The 24,607-nt window shown below is 44.5% G+C and overlaps 1 protein-coding gene across 6 annotated transcripts in view; it reads left to right on the forward strand.

The window, feature by feature from the left end:
• The first annotated feature begins 4,492 nt into the window (after positions 1–4,492).
• The window catches only part of LOC143982594 (protein phosphatase 1 regulatory subunit 12B-like), a 121,868-nt gene continuing 101,753 nt past the window's right edge, over positions 4,493–24,607 (forward strand). For 2 of the 6 annotated variants that reach the window (XR_013274486.1, XM_077481456.1), the window contains exon 1: positions 4,493–4,730. Coding sequence is in view for 4 of the 6 variants with exons in the window: in XM_077481456.1 (XP_077337582.1) it covers positions 4,623–4,730 (108 nt within the window). In the remaining 2 variants the exon portion in view is untranslated. Of the gene's footprint in view, positions 4,754–8,701; positions 8,845–24,607 lie in introns of those variants that run through there. The other 4 variants (XM_077481457.1, XM_077481459.1, XM_077481458.1 and 1 more) reach the window with 3 other exon arrangements.

A 24,607-nucleotide genomic window follows, 5' to 3' on the forward strand; every position in this document is an offset into this window, starting at 1 on the left:
GGCAATCCGGGACACGTGAGCACCCTACCTGCAGCCATGGTACTTGCGGGTGTCAGGGAGCCGCAGCCCAAATGCGGGAGACTCCCGCACCTCTCATGAGACTTGGGATGTCTTAAATTATGACCATCCACATATTGAGTAAGTCCCCCCTTTTGCTGGCAAAATAGCCCTGACTCATTGAAACATGGACTCCAAAGTAACATCCACATGAACGGCAGGTCCCAAAGTTTCCCAGCAGAATATGCCCAAAGCATCCGCTGGCTTACCTTCCTCCCATATTGTATCCTATTGTCATCTCTACCCCAGGTAAGCGATCCACACACACACCCCGGCCATCCTCATGATGTAAAAGAAAATGTAGCTCATCAGATCAGGCCATCTTGTTCCATTGCTTTGTGGTCCAGTTCTGATGCCCATTGTAGGTGCTTTTGGCTGTGGACATGGGCCAACATGGGCACCCTGACTGATCTGTTGATACACAGCCAGCCCCATATGTAACAACCTCTGATACACTGTGTCTTCTATCGCAATCCGCATTAACTTTTTCAACAATTTGAGCTTTAGTATTGGATCAGACTGCATAGGCCAGCCTTCACTCCCCACAACTATCAATCAGCCGTGGTTGCTGGTTCACCGCTTTTCCTTCCTTGGACCACTTTTTTGGTAAGTCATGATCAATGCAGATGGGAACCAGGGCTGCTGTTAGAAATCACAGGGCCAAATACAGCCTACCCAAAATAATAAAACAATATGTTCACTAAAAATAAACTAAAATCATTATTATCGGATACAAACACAAAATGACTTACAATATTCCTGCTAATTCTAAAAGATAGAACTGCACTGAGTGATCATTCGTTGTGCTCATTGACAAAAGGAAGGGGTTGGTAAATATGACATATTTACTGACCCTCCTCCTGCTCTTTATCCTGAAAAGATCTCCCACCTTGTATGCCCGCAGCAGCTGAAAAGGAGAGGAGGCAGCGCCGTGGGGAAGGGGGGCACAAAGTGGGGCCCAGGCAGCAGGAAGAATCAAATCCTGCACGGGGAGGGTTATTGGTGTGGCAGAGGGAGCAATTACAGGAACCAATCCCCTGTCAGTCTCTCCCTGCAGCAGCTGAAAGCCTGTGGGAGGGAGAGGAGAAGCTGGCTTTCAGCTGCTGCATGGAGAGACACACTGGAGGTCAGTTCCACAAATTGTCCTCCAGCTGCACCATTCAGCATTTCTGCCCACATTCTATTCCCCTGCAGCCCAGACCCACCTTCTAGCCCGACCCAGTACAGGAGGGCCACTGCTGCCCATTTATTGACAGCCCTACAAGGAACATCCCACAAAGAGCTGCAGTTTTGGTGTTGCTCTAAGCCAGTCATCTAGTAATTACAATTTGGCCCTTGTCAAAAGTTGCTCAAATCCTTACTCTTGCCCATTGTTTGTACTTTCAACACATCAACTTCAGGGACAACATGTTCACTTGCTGCCTGAAAATCTATAACCCACTTCTTAAGTGCCATAGTAATGTTATAATCAATGTTATTCACTTTACATGTCAATGGTCATAATGTTACAGCTGACCGGTGTAAATAAGTAACAAAATTCATAAAACAACACAAAAAAATGGCATATCATTGCTTCCCTGCGTTATACGCAAAACACAGTTAGTTATACAGCAGAGCAGGGGTAGGCGACTTTTTGAGAACAGTGTGCCAAAAACCGTTTTCAAAGAAATTGAGCGTGCCGATTTTATAACAAAAATGTAAACTTCACACTCTCAATCACGAAAAGTTTTTTTTTATAAAGTAAATGCTGTAAACTACTTTAGTAGTGATAAATTAACATCCTGCACTCTCACGCCTCAGATCAGCCCCAATTCCTGCAACTCCACACCTCAGATGAGCCCCACTTCATGCACCTTCAAAACTCAGATCACTGTCCCCCTGCAAATATGCCCCACCATTGTACCACTCTGCTAATCTGCTCCACCACTGTAACCCCCTGTACATCTGCCCTACCACTGTACCACCCTGCTCATCTGCCCCAGCAATGTACCCCCTTTGTCATCTGCCCCACCACTGTACTACACTGCACATTTGCCCCACTGCTGTACCCCCCTGCTCATCTGTCCCACCATTATACCACCCTGCTCATCTGTCCCACCACTGTAAGCTTCTGCTCATCTGCCCCACCAATGTCCCCCCTTTCTTATCTGCCCCACCACTGTACCTCCATGCACATCTGCTCCACCACTGAACCATCTTCTCATATTTTCTAACACTGAACTCATCTGCTCATCTGCCACACTACTGTAACCCCCTTTCTCCTCTGCCCCACGGCTGTACCTCCTGCACATCTGTCCCACCTCTGTTCCCCCTGCTCTTCTGCCCCACCACTGTAACCCCCTGCTCATGTGTTCCACCAATGTACCTCCTTTCTCCTCTGCTCCCCTCTGCACATCTGCCCCACCTCTGTACCCCCTGTGCCTCTGCCCCACCGCTGTAGCTCCCTGCTCATCTGTCCCACCAAAGTACCTCCTTTCTCCTCTGCCCCAACACTAACCCCCCCCCTTCTCATCTGTCCCACCACTGTAACCCCCTTCTCATCTGGCCCAACACTGTAACCCTCTGCTCATCTGCCCCATCACTGTACCCCCGTGCTTTTCTGTCCCACCGCTGAACCCCCTACTCATCCCTCCCACCACTGTACCTCCTGCACATCTGCATCACCACTGTACCCCCTTGCTCTTCTGTCCAACCACTGTAACCCCCCTGCTCATCTGCCCCACCACTGTACCTCCCTGCACTTCTGCTCCACTGCCATATCCCCATGCTCTTTTGTCTCACTACTGAATCACCTTCTCATCTATCCTAACACTGAACCCATCTGCTCATCTGCCGTGCCACTGTAACCAGGTTTCCCATCTGCTCCGCCAATGTAGCTCCTGCACATCTGCCTCACATCTGTACCCCCTGCTCTCCTGCCCCACCACTGTAACCCCCTGCTCATCTGTCCCAACAATACACCTCCTTTCACATGTGCCCCACTGCTCTACTCCCCTGCTTTTCTGTCCCAACACTGAACCCCCTGCTCATCTGGCCCATCACTGTACCCCCTACTCTTCTGCCCCACTGCTGAATCCCCTTCTTATCTCTTCCACCACTGTACCTCCCTGCGCATCTCCCTGCACGCCTGCCCCACCACTGTACCCTCCTGCTCTTCTGTTCCACCTCTGAACCCCTCCTGCTCATTTTCGCCACCGCTGTACCCTCCTGCTCATCTGTCCCACTGCTGTACCCTGTGCTGTTCTCACCTATGATATGCTTGATATGAAGACGGTTGAAAGGAAGCAGAGATGAGACACATCTACCTGTCCTAGCACACTCATCCTGCTGATCCAACTCTCACATCCAACCCACGTGCTTGTATGTGACGTCACATACAAGCATCTGGAATGGATGCGCAATGATGAGCTCAGGTCAGAGGTATTTTCTGAAAGCAGTGGGCCTGTGTGCAGGATCATAAGTTGGGCCCCCGCAGCTAAGAAAAAGTGGTTAGGCGTGATTTTCATTGCACTGAATACTGACTGTAGCTTAAAGGGACACAAAGTGCAGGAGTTCAGTAGTAAGTGACACAAAATATCAGGAATAATTTCAACAAAGTTCCCAGAAGCTCAACAATAACTCCACAAACTGTCACCTGATTGTGATTTTCTCAATCACAGTGAAATTCCTTTTTTTTTTAGATTGGTAGTGGCAACTAAGGATGAGCTCCGGCGTGTTCGCACACTCCACGTGCAGAGCCTGCCAGCAAGTCGGTGCGGCGCTGCGCTAATCACAGGCAGTGAGATATTTCCCGATGTGTGGCTGCAGAGATCGGGCAATATCTCACTGCCTGTGATTAGCGACTTCCTGGCGGGCTTTGCACATGGAGTGTGCGAACACGCCGGAGCTCATCCCTAGTGGCAACCAAGCGAGTCATCTTCCTCCAGATGGTGGACTGTGATTGGCTTTAGCAGTGGCCAAGACAGCCTTCCACCTCCTGAAAACAGGGACCCCCCCTTTCCCCAGCAGAACTGCACCCAATCTCTTCCCCATCACAAAAGCTGACAATCTCAGCTACAGCAAAGTTAGAGAACCAAACAATGTTTCCCATCTTTTACAATGTGTGGGGGCGCAGTGCCTCCCCCTCAGTGCGGATGCGGCGTGGGGAATTCTGAAACTGGAATGCATTAATGTCTCACTGACATTTCCCTGCTCTGCTAATGGGGAGGGAGTTGAGAGCCGGAAAAAGAGGCTTTGGGTGACGCTTGCGGCACCAGTGTTAGGGGTTGCCTACCCCTGCAGCAGAGTGAATGAATATTAGACTTTCATCTTACGTGAGTCTTAACATGTAGGTGAAGAGTAGCAGAAATCACAGATGACATCATTTCTAATGGAAATCTTAGTGAATGACGCATGCTGCTTAACCTGCTGAGTCTTTAATTTAGCTTTGGGAGGAAGGGCTGAAATAGACACACCTGAATCTGGAGACTCTCATTTAGAGTGCAGTTTGATGACTATAAATCCACCTTTTAGTGCCTCTTTGCATTTTGATAATGTAGACGAAAGTCAGACTAAAATACCCAGCCATGGCAGAACAACGATACTTGTGGAACCCGCGGTCGACATATGAGAGGTTTGGATGGCAAGGGAGAGACAAGCAGTCCCGCTACACAGAAACACTGCAAAGTACATGGGTGCGTAATCAATACACACAAAGGTGAATGTTTGTTTTCCAACTTTTATTTCTTATTCTCTACCTGATAAAATGATGTTTCTGCTATAGCGGCTTAAAGATGTCTTTTGGTGTAACATATACTGCTGCCAATAAAAAAGCAGCATACTAGGGCTGTCCGAATTTAACAAAAAAGTGAACATGTGTTTTGTTTTGTTTGATGATCTGACCACACATATTATAATCTGACTGTACCCATTTTATGCCTCATTCACTTGAGTGTACTGATCAGTGCACCTGGGCCCTGGGAGGCACTGGTGGTCCATGCAGATGCATGTACCCAACCTGTAACAGCTGCATAGATCTTCATGTACATCCATGCCGGACTGACGCACAGCTCAGAACCCAGACAGACGGATTGTAAAATCTCATTACAATCCATTTGAGATTTACCAAGCCTATGTAATGAGAACCTACCTAAACCAATCAGCATATCTCCATTCAGACAAGCCCTTGCAATACATATTTGCAGGTAAATCTAAAGGAAATTGTACAATCGAAATTGTAACACGTAGTGAGCTGTTAGCGGACTATGCTCTATACAATCTGAGGCACCAAAGAACGGCTCCGGAACCCAGACAGACTGCCTATACGATCTCCTTTTAGATTTATCAAAAATTGTGTAGAAGGAGAAAGAGAATTGTAACAATCTGTTCAATTTGTATCAAATCGGGTAGGCCCTAATCACCCATAAGGATGAGCTCCGGCGTGTTCGGACAGCCCACGTGCAGAGCCTGCCAGGAAGTCAGCGCATCGCTGCGCTAATCACAGTCATTGAGACATTGTCCCAATGCGCGGCTGCAGAGATCGGGGAAATGTTTCACTGCCTGTGATTAGCGCAATGCCGACTTTCTGGCGGGCTCAGCACGTGGGCTGTGCGAACATGCCGGAGCTCATCCTTAATCACCCACGTGATCTAAAGATCGGACGGAAAATACCGCTTTCAAGTCAATCATATGATCTGATCGTTGGTAAACGGCTTTGAAGAGCCCATCACGACAGTTTATCTGATCGGAGAAGCACAAAAAAATATATCTTGTACAATTTTCGTTGAATCAGTACAGTTGTTGGTCGAAAATACAAATACACAGCAACATGTTACATCACTTCTGAATTATTATTATTTTTTTATCCACTGTACAAGAATTTTTGTAACTGTAGTAAACTTTTCATTTTCGATATGTGAATAGCATGCAAAGAAAAACAGATGATCTGTCTGATTTTCACATCGTGTGTATGGTCCATTAGGGTTCGTTCATACTGGTGCATTGTAAAGCACAATATTATATATTTTTTTTTCTTTATGTTAAAATGTAAGATTAAAGTGGTAGTAAACTCCTGAATTAAAAAAAATAACTGCCACCTGGGCAGTTTAAGTTATAATGTGCTAGTATGATAGACTTGCCCCAAAACATAGCCCACCAGTGGCATGCTGTCACCCGGTCTTCCTTCCAGGTTCACACTTTCTGGCCATTTTAAAGGCTAGGCCATGACGACCTCATGGTCACGGCACAATGCTCTGAATAGACGGCACACTCAATGTGCTGTCAATTCAGAGTGCAGTGCGCATGCACCAGTCACGTCACCAGCTGCTTCACGCATGAATATCTCCTAAACACCGCAAGTTTAGGAGATATTCACTGTATCTATAGGCAACTCTTGTTAGAGGCTTAAAGTGGTTGTAAACCCTTACAATCCACTTTTTACTACAGGTAAGCCCATAATAAGGCTTACCTGTAGCTAGCCAGGAAATCTCCTAAACCTGAATGGTTTAGGAGATATCCCCTGTATCAACATGTACCGACATCATTGGTACATGCACACTGAAGCAATGGCACGTTTGTTTTTTGTGGGTTTACAACCACTTTAACTGTAGGTACAAGTCAAAAAGCGGAGTTTACTACCGCTTTAAGTATTGGCATAAATCATTTTGCATGCGTCTTGATCCTAGGTCACCTGGGAAAACTGGGTGTTTTTTGAAAGGTGCACTTTTGGTGCGTTTTTCAAGCTGGGACTTTAAAAAAAAAAATTGGTTAAGAGACGTGAACAGTTGGAACTTAAAGGGTTTTTTTTATGCGTGATTGTCACAATGGAAAGGTGCGTTTTTAGTACATCAAAAGCACACCAGTGTGAACAGGGCCTTACACTAATTAGTTGATAGTGTGTCTAAAGGAGATTGTACGATCAGCTTGCATAGTGTATGGTCACCTTTAGGGTTAGCGGTGCTGTGTGACATGTGACAGAGGGCGCTCAGCTGGACATTGGCAGCCAGAGGCCGTGGCTGCGCCCTAGGGGGTAGTGCGGCCCAGGCGGCTACCTATTTTGCCTAGTGGTAGCGCCAGCCCCGGGCTCACAGCAGGGGTCCGGTGCATCCCTATTCTCCATTTCAGGGGCCAATTGGGTCCAAATTATTTGCTGGGTTTCGACCTGAAACGCACCAGGAGACGCACAGGACTCTTCTGCAAACCGCTCTCAACCGTCCTGGAGCTGTGTGAACTGGCTCCATAAAGACTTGGTCACAGTCTCTTGACATGCAAATTGGATGCAGGTAAATCCACATCCAATTCCCACTGTTGTGAACCCAGCCTAAAGGAGAATGACGGCCAAAGCTCATTTGGCTGTATTTCTGTGGATCACAGGAGTACAGGTCATGTTGCACTGCTGTGGCCTGTTTTCAGCAGACAATAGGCTGACGTCACAGACTTGGTCCAAGCTCAGGAAAGATTGCAACCTTATGGTCAAGATCCTCCCACATGCCTGGACTAGCAGCCAACTTGGCCTCTCAGCAAGCCGCTGGGAGCCTGAGCCGGCCGCTCCTGCCCCCTCCACAGGCCAGCGCTTCAGTGAGCATGCAGAGGTGGTGTTGGCAGAGCAGAGAGCCGCTGACTGACAGTCACCAGCTCTCTGCTCAGGGAGCTGTGAGCACCCAGCGATCAGCGGTGTTTGATCTTTCGGTTGTCAGCCTACAGCTGGCCATACACCTATAGATTATCTGCAGATTTTCTATGGTTAGATGGAAAAAAGTGTGAGATTCCTCCATCCACACAGTTTAGCATACATGGAGAAATCTGTTGCACTTTTTCCATCTAACCATGGAAAATCAGCAGATAATCTATAGGTGTATGGCCAGCTTTAGAGTGGGCGGCAGATGCAGAATCCACCTAGGTAAGTAAGATTACTAAAAATAAATTTAAAACCCCATATTGCTGTGTGTTTTTTTTTTTTTTTTTCTTCTTACATCGACAACTGGAATCTGGTTGCTGTATTTAACACAAACTGATCTTCCCGTAGATTGTGGGCATGCCTGAATATTTTTATATGGCTAATCACATAATTACAGGGTGGAGAAGTAGTAGAATGTGCTGGTGGAACCTGATGTCTGAGATCCTTGTTTTTTCGCCTTACTTGTGTAGTACAGTTCTGTTTATTCCTAGCTTTAGATTCCTAAGAAGAAATATTAAAAGATGATCACTGGCATATGTCAGATTCCTTTTTAAAATCCAACGTAGACTGTAGGAGTGCAGCGTTTTGGCAGGGATTGAAAGTAATCTACTTGGCTTTTCGTCCATGAACAATCTGATGCAAGTATTAGAGGGTCCCTCCCACCCATTGCCATAACAGGAGCCTCTAGCCCTATATGTCTGTGTTTATTATTTTTTGTGTCTTCCCCACTAAATTGCTGAGTAGTTGGAAGTCTTCCTGTATCCTGCGTGTTCCCATATCTCTGTCCTCGCAGCGCTTTGCCAAATATTTTAATTCTTTTCTACAACTAAGGCTGTACTCTCTCTCTAACCACTGTAAAAAAAAAAAGAAAAGAAAAAAAATTGCCTGTGGACATTTCAGTGGTGCTGTTTGCTGTAGAAATGCTGGATTGCATGTCAGAACTTACATAGTCGTGCACAGTGATTTTTAGTTTTCCCATAGGAAAGACGTATTTTGGAGACGAGCTACCCAGATCTCTAGGACGCAACATGTCTTCAGCGTATAACCGATCATCGAAGGATTTTCCAAGGTCGCGGATATCCCAGTCGGACTCTCCACCCTCTTCTCCTTCGCCGACAGCAAAGACTTTACGTGTACGACAACTTTAACCTCTTCCTTGATCCGTGTGTCTTCGAATAGGTGCAAGGTTGCTACGTTTGTTGTGAATGCACATAATGAACTGCACTTGTTGCACATTTCTTGTGCCAGCCACCCATAACATCACGCTTTTCACATACTTCACTCTCTGAAGCCTCTGCTATCCCTTCTCTCTCTCTCTCTTTCGGCTTGCTGTCTCTTGTCCTAATATGGAATTGCCAGGCTGAGGATTCCAGAAAATGCTTCCTGGATTCTGTTTTAATCCCACGGCTGGTCACAAAAGGCATTAATAAGAACTTTTTTAATTGTGCTTATTTTTATTTTATTTTTTATTTTTTTTATAAGGCTAGCAAGTTTACATATCTGTGAAATGTAAGTTGCAATCTAATAGTGCTTTTTCCAGAGTAGATGATCTGATTCAGAAAATATGTAAACATGTCATTTTGTAAGGGATATGTGCATTCACATAATTCCTGCCTCTCCTCCACCAAATCAGATTGAATTTACCCCAATAGATATTATTGCTAATATATTGTTCTATGACAATGTCCTCAGCAGCATCCCATGCTAGGGAAAAACCTGCACCATCCAGTGATGAGACGAGCCTGTATGAGCGGTTTGCATTGTATATGCAGAGCTCCCAGTATAATGTTCAGTCTCCTTACAGCATTAACTCTGCTTGCTTTGAGGGTAGGTTCACACCACAATTTTTGGATGCGTTTTTTGCGTGTGTGTTTTTGATGCCTTCCAGTGTATTCCCCCCCCCCCCCTCCCTTTTTTTTTCTTCTTCTCAGTTGTGCATTATTTATTTATTTATTTTTCCCCCCTTCATTTCAAAATGTGTTTTTAATGCAATTTGCCCCCTTCCATATTGAAAAAATGCAACATTTGCTACTTTTGTTGACTGCACTGGAACATATTGCATTAGTGTGACTTGGGGCCATTGGAATCCATGTTAAACACTGCCAATGCGTTTCTGATGTAGAATAAAAATGCAGAAAGCGTTTCTGATGCAGAATATAAATGGATTGCATCTGGCGCGAACCAGTCCTAAATCAATAATAAAAAAGCACATACTGTATATGTACTCGCACAATACAAGGAGGTTACAGTACATTTATTGCTTCATCAAAGAATAATCCAGTGACTTCAGGTATCCCTGCCCTTTTAGTTTCTGACTTAAACTATACATAGCCCCCAACTGTCCTTGATTTGGAGGGACTGTCCCTGATTTGGAGCAATGTCCCTCTGTCCCTTATTCCTCCTCCTTTGTGAGTCGTTTTAGTCTGATCTGTAGAGTTGAATATAAAATGCACTTTTTATTTATCAAAAAGTGTTTTCCAGCCCTAAATCTTTCATCTTATTTCTAAATTGCTGCATTTGTAAACTCCAAAAGCCAATATAAAGGAATAGTAGTGGTAAAAAAAAGCACTTGTGGTTTCTTTTGGGGGGGGGGGGGGGGGACTTGTGGGTTTAACCAATCCTAAACCCATCCCTGATGGGTTTACTTCCTCTTTGATTCCCTGCAAATGTATAGCATAATGGACTAGTAGTCCATTATGTGTCATTTACCTGACACAGGAGCCAGCGATGTCACTCACCGCTGTCCCCTTTTGTACTGAGCCTCCATCTTCTTGGTGGGTCTCGCTGCTCCGGCGCTGCTCATGGGAGCCGCCACTCGTGGCATATCGCCATTAACAGCGGGGTGCTCAGCGCATGCGCCGTAGACAGCGGTGCCTGTCTTTTGGCAGATATCTCCTAAACCGTGTAGGTTTAGGAGATATTTCTTGGACCTACAGGTAAGCCTTAATTTAGGCTTACCTGTAGGTCAAAGTGGTTTGTAAGGGTTTACAACCACTTTAAGGGGGTGTAGCACAGTGTGTGTCCTCTGTCTGCATACTTCGGCTGATGGGAGCCCATGACTATGCACTAGAAATGGAGATATGTCAGTGTTCAGGTCTTAACCACTTGCCGTCCGCCATATAGAAAAATAACAGCGGCAAAGTGGTTTCAATATCCTGACCAGACATCATATGACATCTTCAGGATATTAAGCCACTGCATGCCCCTATTCCCCCCCCCCCCCCCCCCAGGGAACACATGATGGCAATCGTTGCGGTGTGTCTGACACACCGCAAATACGATCTAGGTAAAAAGTCTGACAGACTCTTTAGCACGTGATCAGCAGTGTCCAATTATGGCTGACCACGATGTAAACGGGAAGAGCCGGCGATCATAAGATAAGAAAGAGGTGTAGCCACATATGTTGTTGTTACATACTCTTAGAAAACGCTTGCTTAAAAAAAACAGGGATTTTTGGTTTGCGTATATTGTAGCCAGCCCCAGACTGGCCATGGGGCACACCGGGCTCAATGTCCCGGGGGGCGGTAGTTACATGAACAGTGACAGTGATGGTGTCTGTGGCCCCTGAGCTAGGGGAGCCAATGGCAGGAAGTGAATGCTCTCCCGCAGCTGCCTGCCACCTGGAGTGGAGCAAACAGTGCCTGCTAATGCTCAGTTCAGTCACTAATGATTTATCTCCCCTCCTTCCTCTTCCAACTGCTGGCTGTGTGCACTACTGAGACACGTGTGAAAGGCACAGCACTCCCTTCTACACAGGGGCCCCAAGAACACCCACTGCACGGGCCCCTGGCCTCATCCAAGCTGCTTGGCATGTGCCAATATAGTGTAATATACACTATATTGCCATAAGTATTGGGACACCTGCCTTTACACGCACCTGAAATTTTATGGCATCCCAGTCTTTGTCCGTTGGGTTCAATATAGAATTGACCCACCCTTTGCAGCTATAACAGCTTCAACTCTTCTGGGAAGGCTGTCCACAAGATTTAGGAGTGTGTCTATGGGAATGTTTGACCTTTCTTCCAGAAGCGCATTTGTGAGGTCAGACACTGATGTGGACAAGAAGGCCTGGCTCGCAGTCTCCAGTAATTCATTTCAAAAGTGTTTTATCAGGTTGAGGTCGGTTCTCTGTGTAGGCCAGTCATGTTCCTCTACCCCAAACTCTCTCATCCATGTCTTTGTGGACCTTGCTTTGTGCACTTGTCCAAATCATTTGGTGTGGGGTTGTTTTTCAGAGGTTGGGCTTGGCCCCTTGGTTCCAGTGAATGGATCTCTTAAGGCATCAGCTATCAGCATACCAAGACCTTTTGGACAATTTCATGCTCCCAACTTTGTGGGAACAGTTTGGGGATGACCCCTTCTTGTCCCAACATGACAGCGCACCAGTGCACAAAGAAAAGTCCATAAAGACATGGATGAGTGAGTTTTGGGTGGAGGAACTTGACTGGCCTGTAGAGTCCTGATCTCAACCCGATAGAACACCTTTGGGATGAATTACAGCGGAGACTGTGAGCCAGATCTTCTCGTCCAACATCAGTGCCTGACCTCACAAATGCACTGCTGGAAGAATGGTCAAACATTCCCATAGACACACTCCTAAACCTTGTGGATAGCCATCTTAGAAGAGTTATAGCTGCAAATGGTGGTCCAACTCAATATTGAACCCTACAGACTAAGCCCTTGTACACACGGTTGGAGATTCCGACAACCAAATCCGTCAGATTTTGTCCGAAACTGTTGCATACACATGGTCGGACAAAGTTTTCGGAAAATCCGATCTTTCAGAACGTGATGACGTAATTTCGTTCTGATGGGACTATGGTTAGGCTAGTAGCCAATAGCTTTGATGTAGGAATTTGAGCTGAGCATGCGTGGCACTTTGTCCGATCGGAATTCTCTACACATGATCGGAGTATGTCCGATTGGAGCAGTTTGTCAGAAAATATTTCCGGCAAGTTGGAAAATTTGGTCCGACGGATATTCAGACGGAAACCGTCCGATGCATACCACACACAGTCGGAATATCCAACAAAACGCTCCGATCTGACACATTCCGACTGAATCTCCGACCGTGTGTACAAGGGCTAAGACTGGGATGCCATTAAAGTTTGTGTGTGTGTGTGTGTGTGTAAAGGTAGGTGTTCCAATACTTTTGACAATATAGTGTGTGTACACAGTTGTGCTCATAAGTTAGAATTTATGATTTCTTGGCCATTCATAAGAGAATATGAATAACATAAACTAAGCCATTTGTTATCAATCAACTGTGTTTAATCACAACAGAAACTACCCAAATTACCCTGGTCAGAAGTTTACATACCCCAGTTCTTAATACTGTGTATTGCCCCCTTTAACATCAATGACAGCTTGAAGTCTTTTGTGGTATTTGTAGATGAGGCTCTTTATCTTCTCAGATGGTAAAGCTGCCCATTCCTCTTGGCAAAAAGCCTCCAGTTCCTGTAAATTCTTGAGCTGTCTTGCATGAACTGCACGTTTGAGATCTCCCCAGAGTGGCTCAATGATATTGAGGTCAGGAGACTGAGATGGTCACTCTAGAACCTTCACTTTATTCTGCCTAAGTCAGTGACAGGCCGACTCGGCCTTGTGTTTTGGATCATCGTCATGTTGGAATGTCCAAGTACGTTCTATGCGCAGCTTCCTGGCTTATGAATGCAAATGTTCCTCCAGTATTTTTTTGATAACATACTGCATTCATCTTGCCAACAAATTTCCTGTGCCTTTGTAGCTCACACATCCCTAAAACAGCAGCGATCCACCTGCGTACCTTTCATCATAGGCCTTGTTGACTCTTCTCCAAATGTAGCGTTTATTGTTGTGGCCAAAAAGCTAAATTTTGCCCTCATCGCTTCAAATGACTTGTCTCTGTGCTGTTTGGCGTATTGTAAGCGGGATACTTTGTGACATTTGCGTAGTAATGGTTTTCTTCTTGTAACGGCCACACCACATGTTTTCAGAGAGTCCTGTATTTCACCTGAAGTTATTTGTGGGTTTTTATTTGCATCCCAAACTATTTTCCTGGCAGTTGTGGCTGAAATTTTAGTTGGGCTACCTGACAATGGTTTGCTTTCAACAGAATCCCCTCATTTTCCACTTCTTGATTAGAGTTTGAACACTGCTGATTGGCATTCTCAAATCTGTGGATGTCTTTTTATATCCCTTTCCGGGTTTATACAGTTCAACTACCTTTTCCTGCAGATCCTTTGACAACTCTTTTGCTTTCCCCCCTCAGAATCCAGAAATGTCAGTGCAGCACTGGATGAAAGATGCAAGGATCTGTCAAGGGTCCAGAAACTCATTGACCCTTTTTATATGCACACACTAATTGCAAGCAAACAGATCACAGGTTACCTTTAATAGCCATTCAAACCCATTTGTGTCAACTTTTGTGCAGTCAGGACAAAATCACCAGGGTATGTAAACTTTTGGTCAGGGTAATTTTTGTAGTTTCTCTTGTCATTATTAGTAAACACAGTTGATGATAAATGGCTTCAGCCAAGCGCTAACCATGAGTGAAAAAAATGTTTTTGTGTTCTCATTCACAGTCTCTGAAAAATGGGCAACAAAGCCTAAATTCTGCCAGGGTGTGTAAACTTATGAGTACAACTCTGTATTTATTATAACTCCGGGGTCATTGTGTGTATATAGGGTTATTATGAGCCTGGATGATGTATATAATTTTTTTTTTTTTTTTTTTGAGTCTGGATGATTATACTGTTTATATGATTACTTGCCTCCGACGCAGCTGGTGTAATGTGGACGGAGGGGTGTCTGAAGCATTGCTATTGCCAGGCATCCAGCCGCCTAGGTTGCCAACCGCAAGTAAATTTACTGAGGGTTTTTAAAAATGCCATGTGGCATAAAAAACATAGACCATTTTATTCTCTAGGGCCTCTGCTAAAAAATATACTGTATAATGTTTGGGGGTCCTAAGTAATCAAATTATGATTTTTTTTTTTGATTTTTTTTTACATTTAGGAGAGAAATGTCAGAATTGGCATGGGTTTAAAAGTGGTTAATTTCCTAAGGCCCCATTCGTATCTGAGCATAGAATTTTTTAGGCAGAAAGTTGTGCAATTTTGATGTGATTTTTGTACAGATCAAAAGGTCGTTTTGTAGCTTCAAGCTACAAAACGCTCAGGTGTGAATGGGGCCTGAGGGTCAGTTTAACATAAGTTCTAAGCCAAACACCATTTTGCTCCTTCCCCTTTCTTTTTTTTTTTTTCTTACCTTGCTAAAAATATGTAAGAAAAGTTTCCCTTACATCCTATGGGACTCTTCACACCACACCACTTCTCTGCGGGTGCAGTGAATTTTGAAAAGTCCTGCAGGTGCATGCTGGGTAGTAGGCACCCAGAAAACATTTAAAAAACATGGTGAAAATGCGTGTGTATTTTTGATGCATTTTTTTCAACTGAGCGGTGCAAAACCAGCCATACATGCTGAGGAGGCAGCTTGTATATTCCTATAGGGAGATCTTCCAGCCACAACACCCAATGTTGATTCTGTCCACAAAGTTTTGCCTCATCCAGCAACTTCTGTTGTATTCTAAAAAACAAAACAAAATGAGACTTGCATAATATTGCCCATAGCGGGTGTATAGACACAAACTAAAACCAATGTCTCACAAATGGTGTCCATTCAAATATAATTAATGTTCAGCACTTAAAGGTCACTCCACTATTGCTTATTTTTTTTTTTTTTTTTTTTTTTTTTTAATAGACCCAGTCACCAGAAAACATTAAGGAAAAGTTAACTACCAGTGTGTGGTGGGTGGTGATTCCTATCTTTGCTCTTTTACAGTGACAATTGAGTATTGTCCGTGATGCTTTTTTTATTTGCACTAACTTACAATTTTTCAGGACAAGCTTTCAGGGTATGTCCCCTTCTTCAAGGTCCTGAAAAATTGTATGTTAGTGCAAATAAAAAAAGTATCACGGACAGTAATACATTTTCTCTGTCACAATTGCACTAATACGGCTACAATCACATTAAGGATGATGGAAGATACTCTTTCACAGTGGTGTGGTAGAACATTCTCTTCCAGGTGTGTCAGATGCCTGCTTCACCACTACATGCTGTGGCTACACCCACCAGGCACTACATCACTTCTAGAGTGTTGGATGCCCGTGTCCTGCTGCATGTGATTCTACCCATCAGCCCTCATGTCACTTCTGTGTCCTGTAGTAATATAGCAAGCTGTAGGAGAAAACTGTGTGCAGCCAGCGGTAAGTAGTTATCTGACACACCTGCACGAGAGTGAAGATGGGAATCGCCAGCAGCAGCTTAGAATTGCCTTCCCTTTTACTCAACTATTGCAACATTCAGCTACCCGGAACAAAGCAGGTAGAAACGTGGAGATTGCAAAGGGGTGAGGCCTCTCTCCCTAAACCCAATTAAGAGTCCTGGGTGCTGAGCTGCCATTTTCCAAAAGCACCAGTATGCCACATGGAAAGAAAGGGACTGTCACATACTTCACATACTAAGCAGGTTCTGGGAGAGTTTTCTTCACTCTCAGCAACCAAGCTAATGTTGGCATCTCAATATAGAGAACCAGTTACTTTACCTTAAAAGGGCAAAGCTCTCGTTCATTTTAAATTGCAGGATGCAGTATTTTCTAATAAGAAATCCAATCTGCTCCCTACCACTGTACAACAAACAAGAACAAGTAGATTGAGATTGAAGATCTTTAAGCTTTGACTATGCTGATAGGCCACACCAGTGCAGTACTGTACATTGAACTGAGGATTTTCAAAATGAGTGCTAAACAGGAATATCTGCTTCAAAATACAATCACGTGATATGGCTAAATGTGCAGTAAACCTATTGTCTTTGTAAGGGATGTTCTACTCCCAAAACATTGGTGGTCTATTGTTTGACCTCAATTTCTGTGTAAACTTCTGGTTGTGAGCAGTATCTAGGCACAGACTGGAGGTGTATGGTTTCTGTGGCATGTTGTATAGCACACAGGGTATATGGAGAATATTGTGAGCCACAGATGAACCGGGATCCCCCACCCTGCACAGCCAGTCACACCAAATTTCCAGTCTCCCAGAGCAGTGGCGGCTGGTGCTCTACTTTATTTATTTTGGGGGGTCACTCGGTCGATCATCCGTCCATCGGCCACGCACTTGCCACCAAAGCGGCACGTTGCCTGGATGGGGTTTTCTCCTGGGTCTTCTAGTAATCCAGTAGCAACAGGATTGTTCGGAATCCGATCGCCAACAAATTTGTGATAGTTGAAGGATTTTATCCTAGAAAGGTGTGCTATGGGGACACATCCCCATATAGGAGTCTTGGTGCCTGGGGCGTTATGGCATCTCCAGCATGTCTCAAGAAACAAAGCATTGTTCTCAAACACCGCAGGACATCAATTTTACCTAGTTACACATTGTAGATGCATTCTTGTGTACTAGTCGAGCTGGAATCATTTTTTTTTTTTTTTTATGAACACAAGTGTCTAATACTCCCAATCTAGTGATTTGGACCCTTACATTTTAACACTTATAAATGACATAGTTTTGGGATTAAAAGTAACCCTTTGTTTGCAGATGACACCAATGTCAAGTCAAAGGAGTGAAATGGTGTCCTTCTAGATTATCTCCTACTCACAAGCAGATCTTAATGTACTATTTGATTGGACAGCTTTGTGACAAATGAGGTAGGGCGGCACAGTGGTGTAGTGGGTAGCACTCTAGCCTAGCAGTAAAAAGGGTCACTGGTTCGAATCCCAACACTACCTGCCTGGAGTTTGCATGTTCTCCCCGGGCCTGCATGGGTTTTCTCCTGTAAGGCCGCGTACACACGCGGGGACTGTTCGGCCAACTTTGTCCGCTGAACAGTGTTTCGGCGGACAGTCCGCCCGTGTGTGGGCTTTCAGCGGACAGTTTCAGCAAACAGTCCGCTGAACAAGGTTTTTCGGAATTTCCGAAAAACTGTCCGCTGAAACTTTGTTTCAGCGAACAGTTCCCTCGTGTGTAGGCTTGTTCGACAAACTAAGTTCCGCGCATGCTCAGAAAGGATTTACACGCCGAAAGTTATAATGCAGTGTATAGGACGTCGTATTTTTCGTCCCGTCGTACGTGCCGTTCACGTCATCGCGCACGGTTTCAGCAAACTGTTCGTTCGTCGTGTGTGGCCATGTCCGTCCATGCTAATTTTGAGCGGACTGTTTGCCGAAACTGTTTGACGGACAAAGTTGGGCGAACAGTCCCCGCGTGTGTACGCGGCCTTACTCCGGTTTCCTCCCACAATCCAAAGGTTAATTGTCTTCTGTCCAAAATTGGCCCTAGTATATGAATGGGGGACCTTGGATTGTGAGCTCCTTGAGGGTAGGGACCAATGTGAGTGTACAATGTACAGGGATAGGGACAATTGTAGACCCTCACTCAGGATGGACTTGCCAACTATGAGGTTCAATGTTGATAACTGTAAAGTTATGCACTTGAGTACTATAAACATGCATGCAGCATACATTCTATGGACAGTCAAGTGTCTAAGTGTTCTGTAAATCATAGACTTAAAGTGTGTTTTTACAGTTATGCCTATAATGAGGCTTAATTCATGCTCTGATATTGGTATACAGCAGGTAATTAAGAACATTGGGGGCATGCAATATACAGAATAACCCTATGTAAAAGAGAAAATCCACCTCTCCCTTCCACAAAGTGTCAGGTACTCACACTTTTGTGTAAGTGCTGAGAGCGGCTTCCATTGCAACTGGGTGCACAGTACCCCTGAGGGTGGAACAGGGCACGAAGGGGCACGGGTTGCCAGCAGGTGACTGGTATACAGGAAGTCTTCTGAAGGAAGAGATGCCCGTGCAGATGGCCTTGGGATATACTTGAAGAGAACGCCCCCGGCAGAGGTTCTAACACCTGACTTGTGTGAAGGTCTGGAAGAGGGCTCGTGCAGGATGGACCGGACCAGAAGGTAAGTAGCAAGCCAGTCTGTAAAACAGGTAAGAGGTGTAGAAACAGGCTGAGGGTCAAACATAAGTAATCAGTCCAGGAGCCAGCAAGGCTGAATGTAGAGGATAATCCAGAGGCAGGCTGAGGGTCAAACACAGGTATCAGTCCGGGAGCCAGCAAGGCTAAGAGCAGGAAGTCCATTAAACAAGCCAGGGGTCAGGTCAGGAGAGAATCAGTGTAGTCTTCAGGCAATCTGGGTCACAACAGGAAGTGGTAAACAGGAACAGGAAGCAGAGGAAACACATGAGCTGAGGAGACAAACCAGCAAAGACACAGAACAAAAGGTTGCCTTTTATAGGCCTGCCAGAGTGATCAGGTGATGTACAAACCCGCCGTATCGCATACCCGTGTGAGCCTCTGCGCTGGTCTACCCTGCAGGCGCAATCAGTACATTGAATGCACAGGTTGTTCTTGTTATATCAATGTAGATTAATGTCACTCCATCCTGGTTGCCCCGCCTCTATGATTAAAAATCAATATGGGTGAATGTTTCAGTTAGTGGGGTGTGGTAACGGGCACGGACTATCCAGGATGCAAGTGAAGTGCACTACTCCCTTGCGAGCTGCTAGTAGTTCATACAGTATGACTGGTTTAACCCCCGCTTCTTCCACCCCTGCTGTAATAAAGCGCAGACACATGTAGAACAGTTCAAAACTTTAACTTTATTCCAGATACCATCACCTCAGTGATGCACAGAATAGGAGTTGCCTCTGGTTTAGAATGTGTGAGTGATAGTCCCTCTCCTTTAGTGAGCTGGCACGCATGCCCCTTTGAAACGCTAGCAGTCCCAGGCCTCACCTGCCTTCTCCTCCTGCCCCTTTCTTCCCAGTGCAGCTCAGGAAAGGTCCAGGCCAACCCCGGTTCACTCTGGTCAGATTGCAGCTACTTCTTGCTTCTGAACATGGTGGAAACATTCCAGCTCTGGAGTCTCTGAACCTCCATCACCCCCCGGCAAAGATCTGTGGCTTTCCAGCACTGGAATCTCTGAACTTCCAGGCCTTCCAGCCCTTGGCCTTCACGTCTTATCTTTCTGCCTGTATGGATTAGTTCTCTTCCCATCTTCCACTCCCCAGGGAACATGTGACCCCAGTGTGTATGTTTGTGCCCTGCCCCTGACCAAGCAAATTAACGATTGGACAAGGGCCCATACATTCTGCGTGTTCTCCCAGGGTGATGAACAGGTGGTACCCCCCTCTAACCTATAACTCCTCCCTAACTCAAACAAACCTCCAGACCTGTACAAAATACAGTAAGCCACTGGCAATTTAACATAACTTCTAAACTAATAGCACCCACCTAAAGTGTTGGGCGCTACACAAGTTTGGCTGAACAGAATATAAACTGTGACACTACCTGTGTGCGACTTCGCTTCCATGTGTAGGAAGGGCCGCTGTAATATACGGGTCTTCTGTCCCACACCAGTGGTGGCTCACCTGGATCCAAGTAACACCAATACACATTTAGACTTTTAGCTGGGCTTTATTAAAACTAGCAATAAGCCTTGAAAATGGATAAACTGATTAACCGGTTCACAAACGGCTCCTGTAAATATACGTTGGCAGAATGGCCCGTACAATACTTTTGAATTGCCTACCAAGGTTTTTTTTGTGATCCATGGAATGCAAAGGGGTATCTTCGCAAAGCGTCACAGGGTAACAAAGATTAACTAAGTTAAATTAAAATTAAGATTAATGTGGTGATCCACCTTCAGATAGAGCTGCATTAGAGGTAAATAGGACCTAGCAGGATTAAGCAAGATCCACTTGCATAAGGATGGCAGAAGATCTCCCACCATTAGATACACTTGGTATATCTTCCTTCCAGCAATTGGTAGATTGCTGTCTCAATTGATAGGATGGCGTTGGGAGCAACACAGGCCGCAGAATTCAGGATTATTGCTGCAGTACTAAAATTCATCTCTAGATTTCACTGCACATCTTAGTACATCTTTGGTAATCAGGCGAAAGGGCAGAACACACTGCAAACTTCCCTCACAGGCTCTGGAAGTGCTCAGGAGACAAACACATGGGACACTTTCCCTTGTCTGGCTGCCACAATGCCAGTCTGTGTCGTCTCTCCTCCTGTGTCTTCTTCCTGTACCCAATAGTCGCTCCTGGGCTGCTATCAGTTTAGCCAGAAAATGCAATGTTTTAGAGAGCAATAATCTGCATATATTACAGAGGCAATACTAAGCCAGTGCTACCCATGTTTGTTGAGTTGGGAACAAGCTCCCTGAAGCTGGCACCTGGTTCACTGTATATGGTAGACATATACACAGGCCTTTCAGTGGTGCGTAGCTTTAATTCTGCATTATGCCCAGTGTCCGTTTTGGAGGGCAGTCTCTATACTGAAATTGCCTATAATACTACTTGGTGTCACGATAGTAAGGTCTCAATCCAAAACTGCGTGGAAAGTAGGAGGGTGATACTAAACGCTACACCACCCTTGTCTCAAAAAATGTGCAAGTTCATAGACAGTACAATCAGATTTAATTCTCCTGTCTGTGCTAAGCAGCCACAGAGAGGAAAAGATGTGACAAATCACATTTGACTGAACCCAGGTCATCTGAGGAATGTAGCAGTGTCAAAAGGCTCTACTAGCAGGGTCTGCAAAAGTCCCTGCTAGTAGAGGCCAATAGCCTGGTAGAGCAGTTTTGCAATAAACATGTGGGTCTGTGTATGACTGGGAACTGAACTACTAAAGCCTAATTTTATATACATCCATAACTCTAGCCTTGGTGGAGTTAACGTTATAAAAAATGGTTATACAAAATGTATAAGAAAATACCAGTGAACACTAAAGGTGCCTATAATATAAAGTCTAGAAGGCTAAGAAGACACATTTGATCTCTTTTGAGAGATCTGAATAATGTCTATATCATAGCTGGTGTCCAAAAAATTCTCAATGCATTAAAAAAAAACAAAAAAAATAAAAAACGATCAGACAGTGAAATCTCCTCAGAGGGAAATATAGATGTATTAAGGATAGTTGGCATTAAGGGTGTGTTTTCTCTGGGTATAATAAAAAAATACTCTTTTGACATTTTTGATTGGGTAAGATTAGATCTAGAAACTCTCTAAGGACAACAAAAGACCTGTTGTATTTGGCAGCTGCATCTCTCATCTGACATCAAAACTACCAAGGACACCGTAAACCACTTTTTCCGAGGGCCAGTGATGCCAGATTAGACTTGCTGTGCAAGTGATCCCACTGCACGGAACCAAAGACCAGGTAAATTTGAAGCGGAACTTCAGTCATAATTTTTTATTTTTTACTTTCCATCTATTAAATCTTCTGCCCTTGTTTTAACTTTGGATAGTAACTTATTTTTTATTTTTTTTTCTGCCAGTAAATACCTTCTACAGCCCACTTTCTGTTTCCTGTCTGTTCATTAGCCTAGGCTTATGACATCCATGTACAGCTCTCTCACACTCATGAGAGTTTGCCAGAGAGGGTGGATGAGCCGTAAGTGGGCTAATGAGAGCTGCAGGGCTGGCGGTGTGCCTCCATGTGTCCGTGTGAATCCAGGAAGTGAACAGACAGCAGCTTCAGCTGCCCACAGTTAAAATGGTTGCAGCCAGATTTAGTGGAGGGAGATTTCTGCAGCATAGTTGGCAAGTTCAGAATATATATCTCTATCTATCTATCTATCTATCTATCATTTTTTTACAAATTATGTGAGCAGACTTCAGTTCCTCTTTGCATTAATTTTAATTCCCTTTTTTCTGTTTCTTGTATCTGCTTTGTAATATCTTCACTGTAAATATATGCTTGCATTTTCATTAAAACTATATTTATTTGGCGTGTACTGGAAGTGACATCAGGTCCAGCACAGTGTGGTGAGAGAAAGTTGGTGAGAGCAGTTGATCGGACTGGGGCGGTTGAATGCATGCATACTAGGCCGACTGGCATTCCCTGGAGGCACTTTATGTGCTGTTTAATTGATGCTTGTGAGTAGTTTTTTTTTTTTTTTTTTTTTTTTTTTTATTCATAATACAATTGCTAATTCTATGGTGCTACACCACTGGTACATTTCTTTCTTTTTATGTTGGCTATTGATGACTGTGCCATGCAGGGGATTTATCTGAGCAGAGTTACCCTGATGGGCCGTGGGGGGAATTATTTAAGTGTGGACTGTGACTGTTGTACTTTCACTGTTTGGAAACTGCTGTTGTGTGACATATTTATTTATGTAATTAATGGCACACGCATAGCGCTGTAGATCTATATATACTTTATAAAAGTACAAAATATTATTTTTTTCAAAATTGTCGTTTTTTTTTTTTTGTTTAAAGTGCAAAAAATAAAAACTGCAGAGATGTTTAAATACCACCAAAAGAAAGCTCTATTTAGGGGGGGGGGGAAGAGACTATAATATATATAATATTGTTTGGGTACAACGTCGCATGACCGCACGATTGGCAGTTAAAGCGACTCAGTGCCGTAGCGCAAAAAATGGCTTGGTCAGGAAGGGGGCAAATCCTTCCGGGGCTGAAGGGGTTAAATAGACAACAGATGCACAGTATGTTGCATTGTCCACTTTTTAATGCAAGTCCAATTGCTAAAAATCAATGTGATAAATCTAATAGATACCTAACTATGAGATACCCTTTTTATAGAAAATATTTGGCATGTGTCTGTTCCTGAGAATTCTTTTTTTATTTTTCCTCATCTTATAAAGTAGGCATAAACTGCAAACTTGCTACCTGTACATCCTTATTGAGGTATATTAAAGCTGAAATCTCAAGTCCTCACTTGTAATCAGGCTGTGCCCAAACTTCAGGGGTTAATTCATTTCTGTCTAACAGGAACAAGTAAAGTAGTCTTATCTGATCCTCTATGCTGCTAGACCAGTCTCTGCAGCCTCTTGCCTGTGCTGCAGTCCAGTATTGCCAACCGTCAGTATTTTTACTGGCAGCCAGTAAAAACCAGGCAATTTTCTCATGCCAGTAAAAGTAAAAGGTTGCCAGTAAAAAATATGGCTGTGGCGCTCGGCTTGGTCCGGAGCCAGCTGAGACCATCTGAGTGCCTGCTACAGTGTGATTTAGCGGCTCTGCCGAAGTATGTTGTGTGATGTCAGTGCAATGAAGCCAAGCAGCCAGAGCCGCGTCTCTAGTATGGGAGCAAGACTGAATGGGACCAGGACCACTAGTGCTGTTTAGCCTGGAGTGAACTGGAGGGACTACTTGGCTTGGAGAGAGACTGTCACTTTAGCTCAAGTGGGGATCTGTTGTGTCAGTGAGGTGTGGTCATCATCATCTGTGCTGCTGCACGCTGCTGTCGGTGTCACTGCAAGATTCAGTTTTGTGTGTGTGTGTGTGTGTGTGTGTGTGTGTTGCCTATTCTAATTTATTGTCCCTGAGCTACTTTCTTACTATATCAAATATAAAATAAGAAATATGTTTTTTGACTCATTTTCTACCTTAAATCATATTTGCTAATTGCATATTGTATTTGTTTGTAGCCTAAATACTCTAATTTGCACTTAAAACTGTAATTTTGTAACTTTTGGAAAAGCCAGTATAAACTTGGCTGTGCCAGTAAATTTCAATCTGGTAGGTTGGCAAAACTGTAGCAGTCTAATGTCATCTGACATCAGCAAGAGCTCTGCAAAGCCCACAGTTCTGCACTGGACATGGAGACGCCAAAGAACATGTCACAACGGAGCGCAGGGGAGCACCATCTGTCAGTGGAGCGGAGGATTAAGTAAATGCTTTTGCCGTCCCCTATTCCGACTAAGTAGTTAAATCTTGCAGTGTGGGTGCCGCCCCCTGCAAGGTAAGACTTTTAGTTTTTCTGGCATTGGGATTCAAGTAAAGGTTGATTGCCTGGAGGCGTGGCCAAGATGGCGGACTGAGCGGACATGTCTGAAGATCTCTGCTGGAATGAGATTATCCGTTCCTGGACG

Source organism: Lithobates pipiens, unplaced genomic scaffold, assembly GCF_037356315.1.
Source record: "Lithobates pipiens isolate NorthernLeopardFrog02 unplaced genomic scaffold, aLitPip1_a1.2 Scaffold_16, whole genome shotgun sequence".
Classification (NCBI taxonomy): Eukaryota; Metazoa; Chordata; class Amphibia; order Anura; family Ranidae; genus Lithobates; species Lithobates pipiens.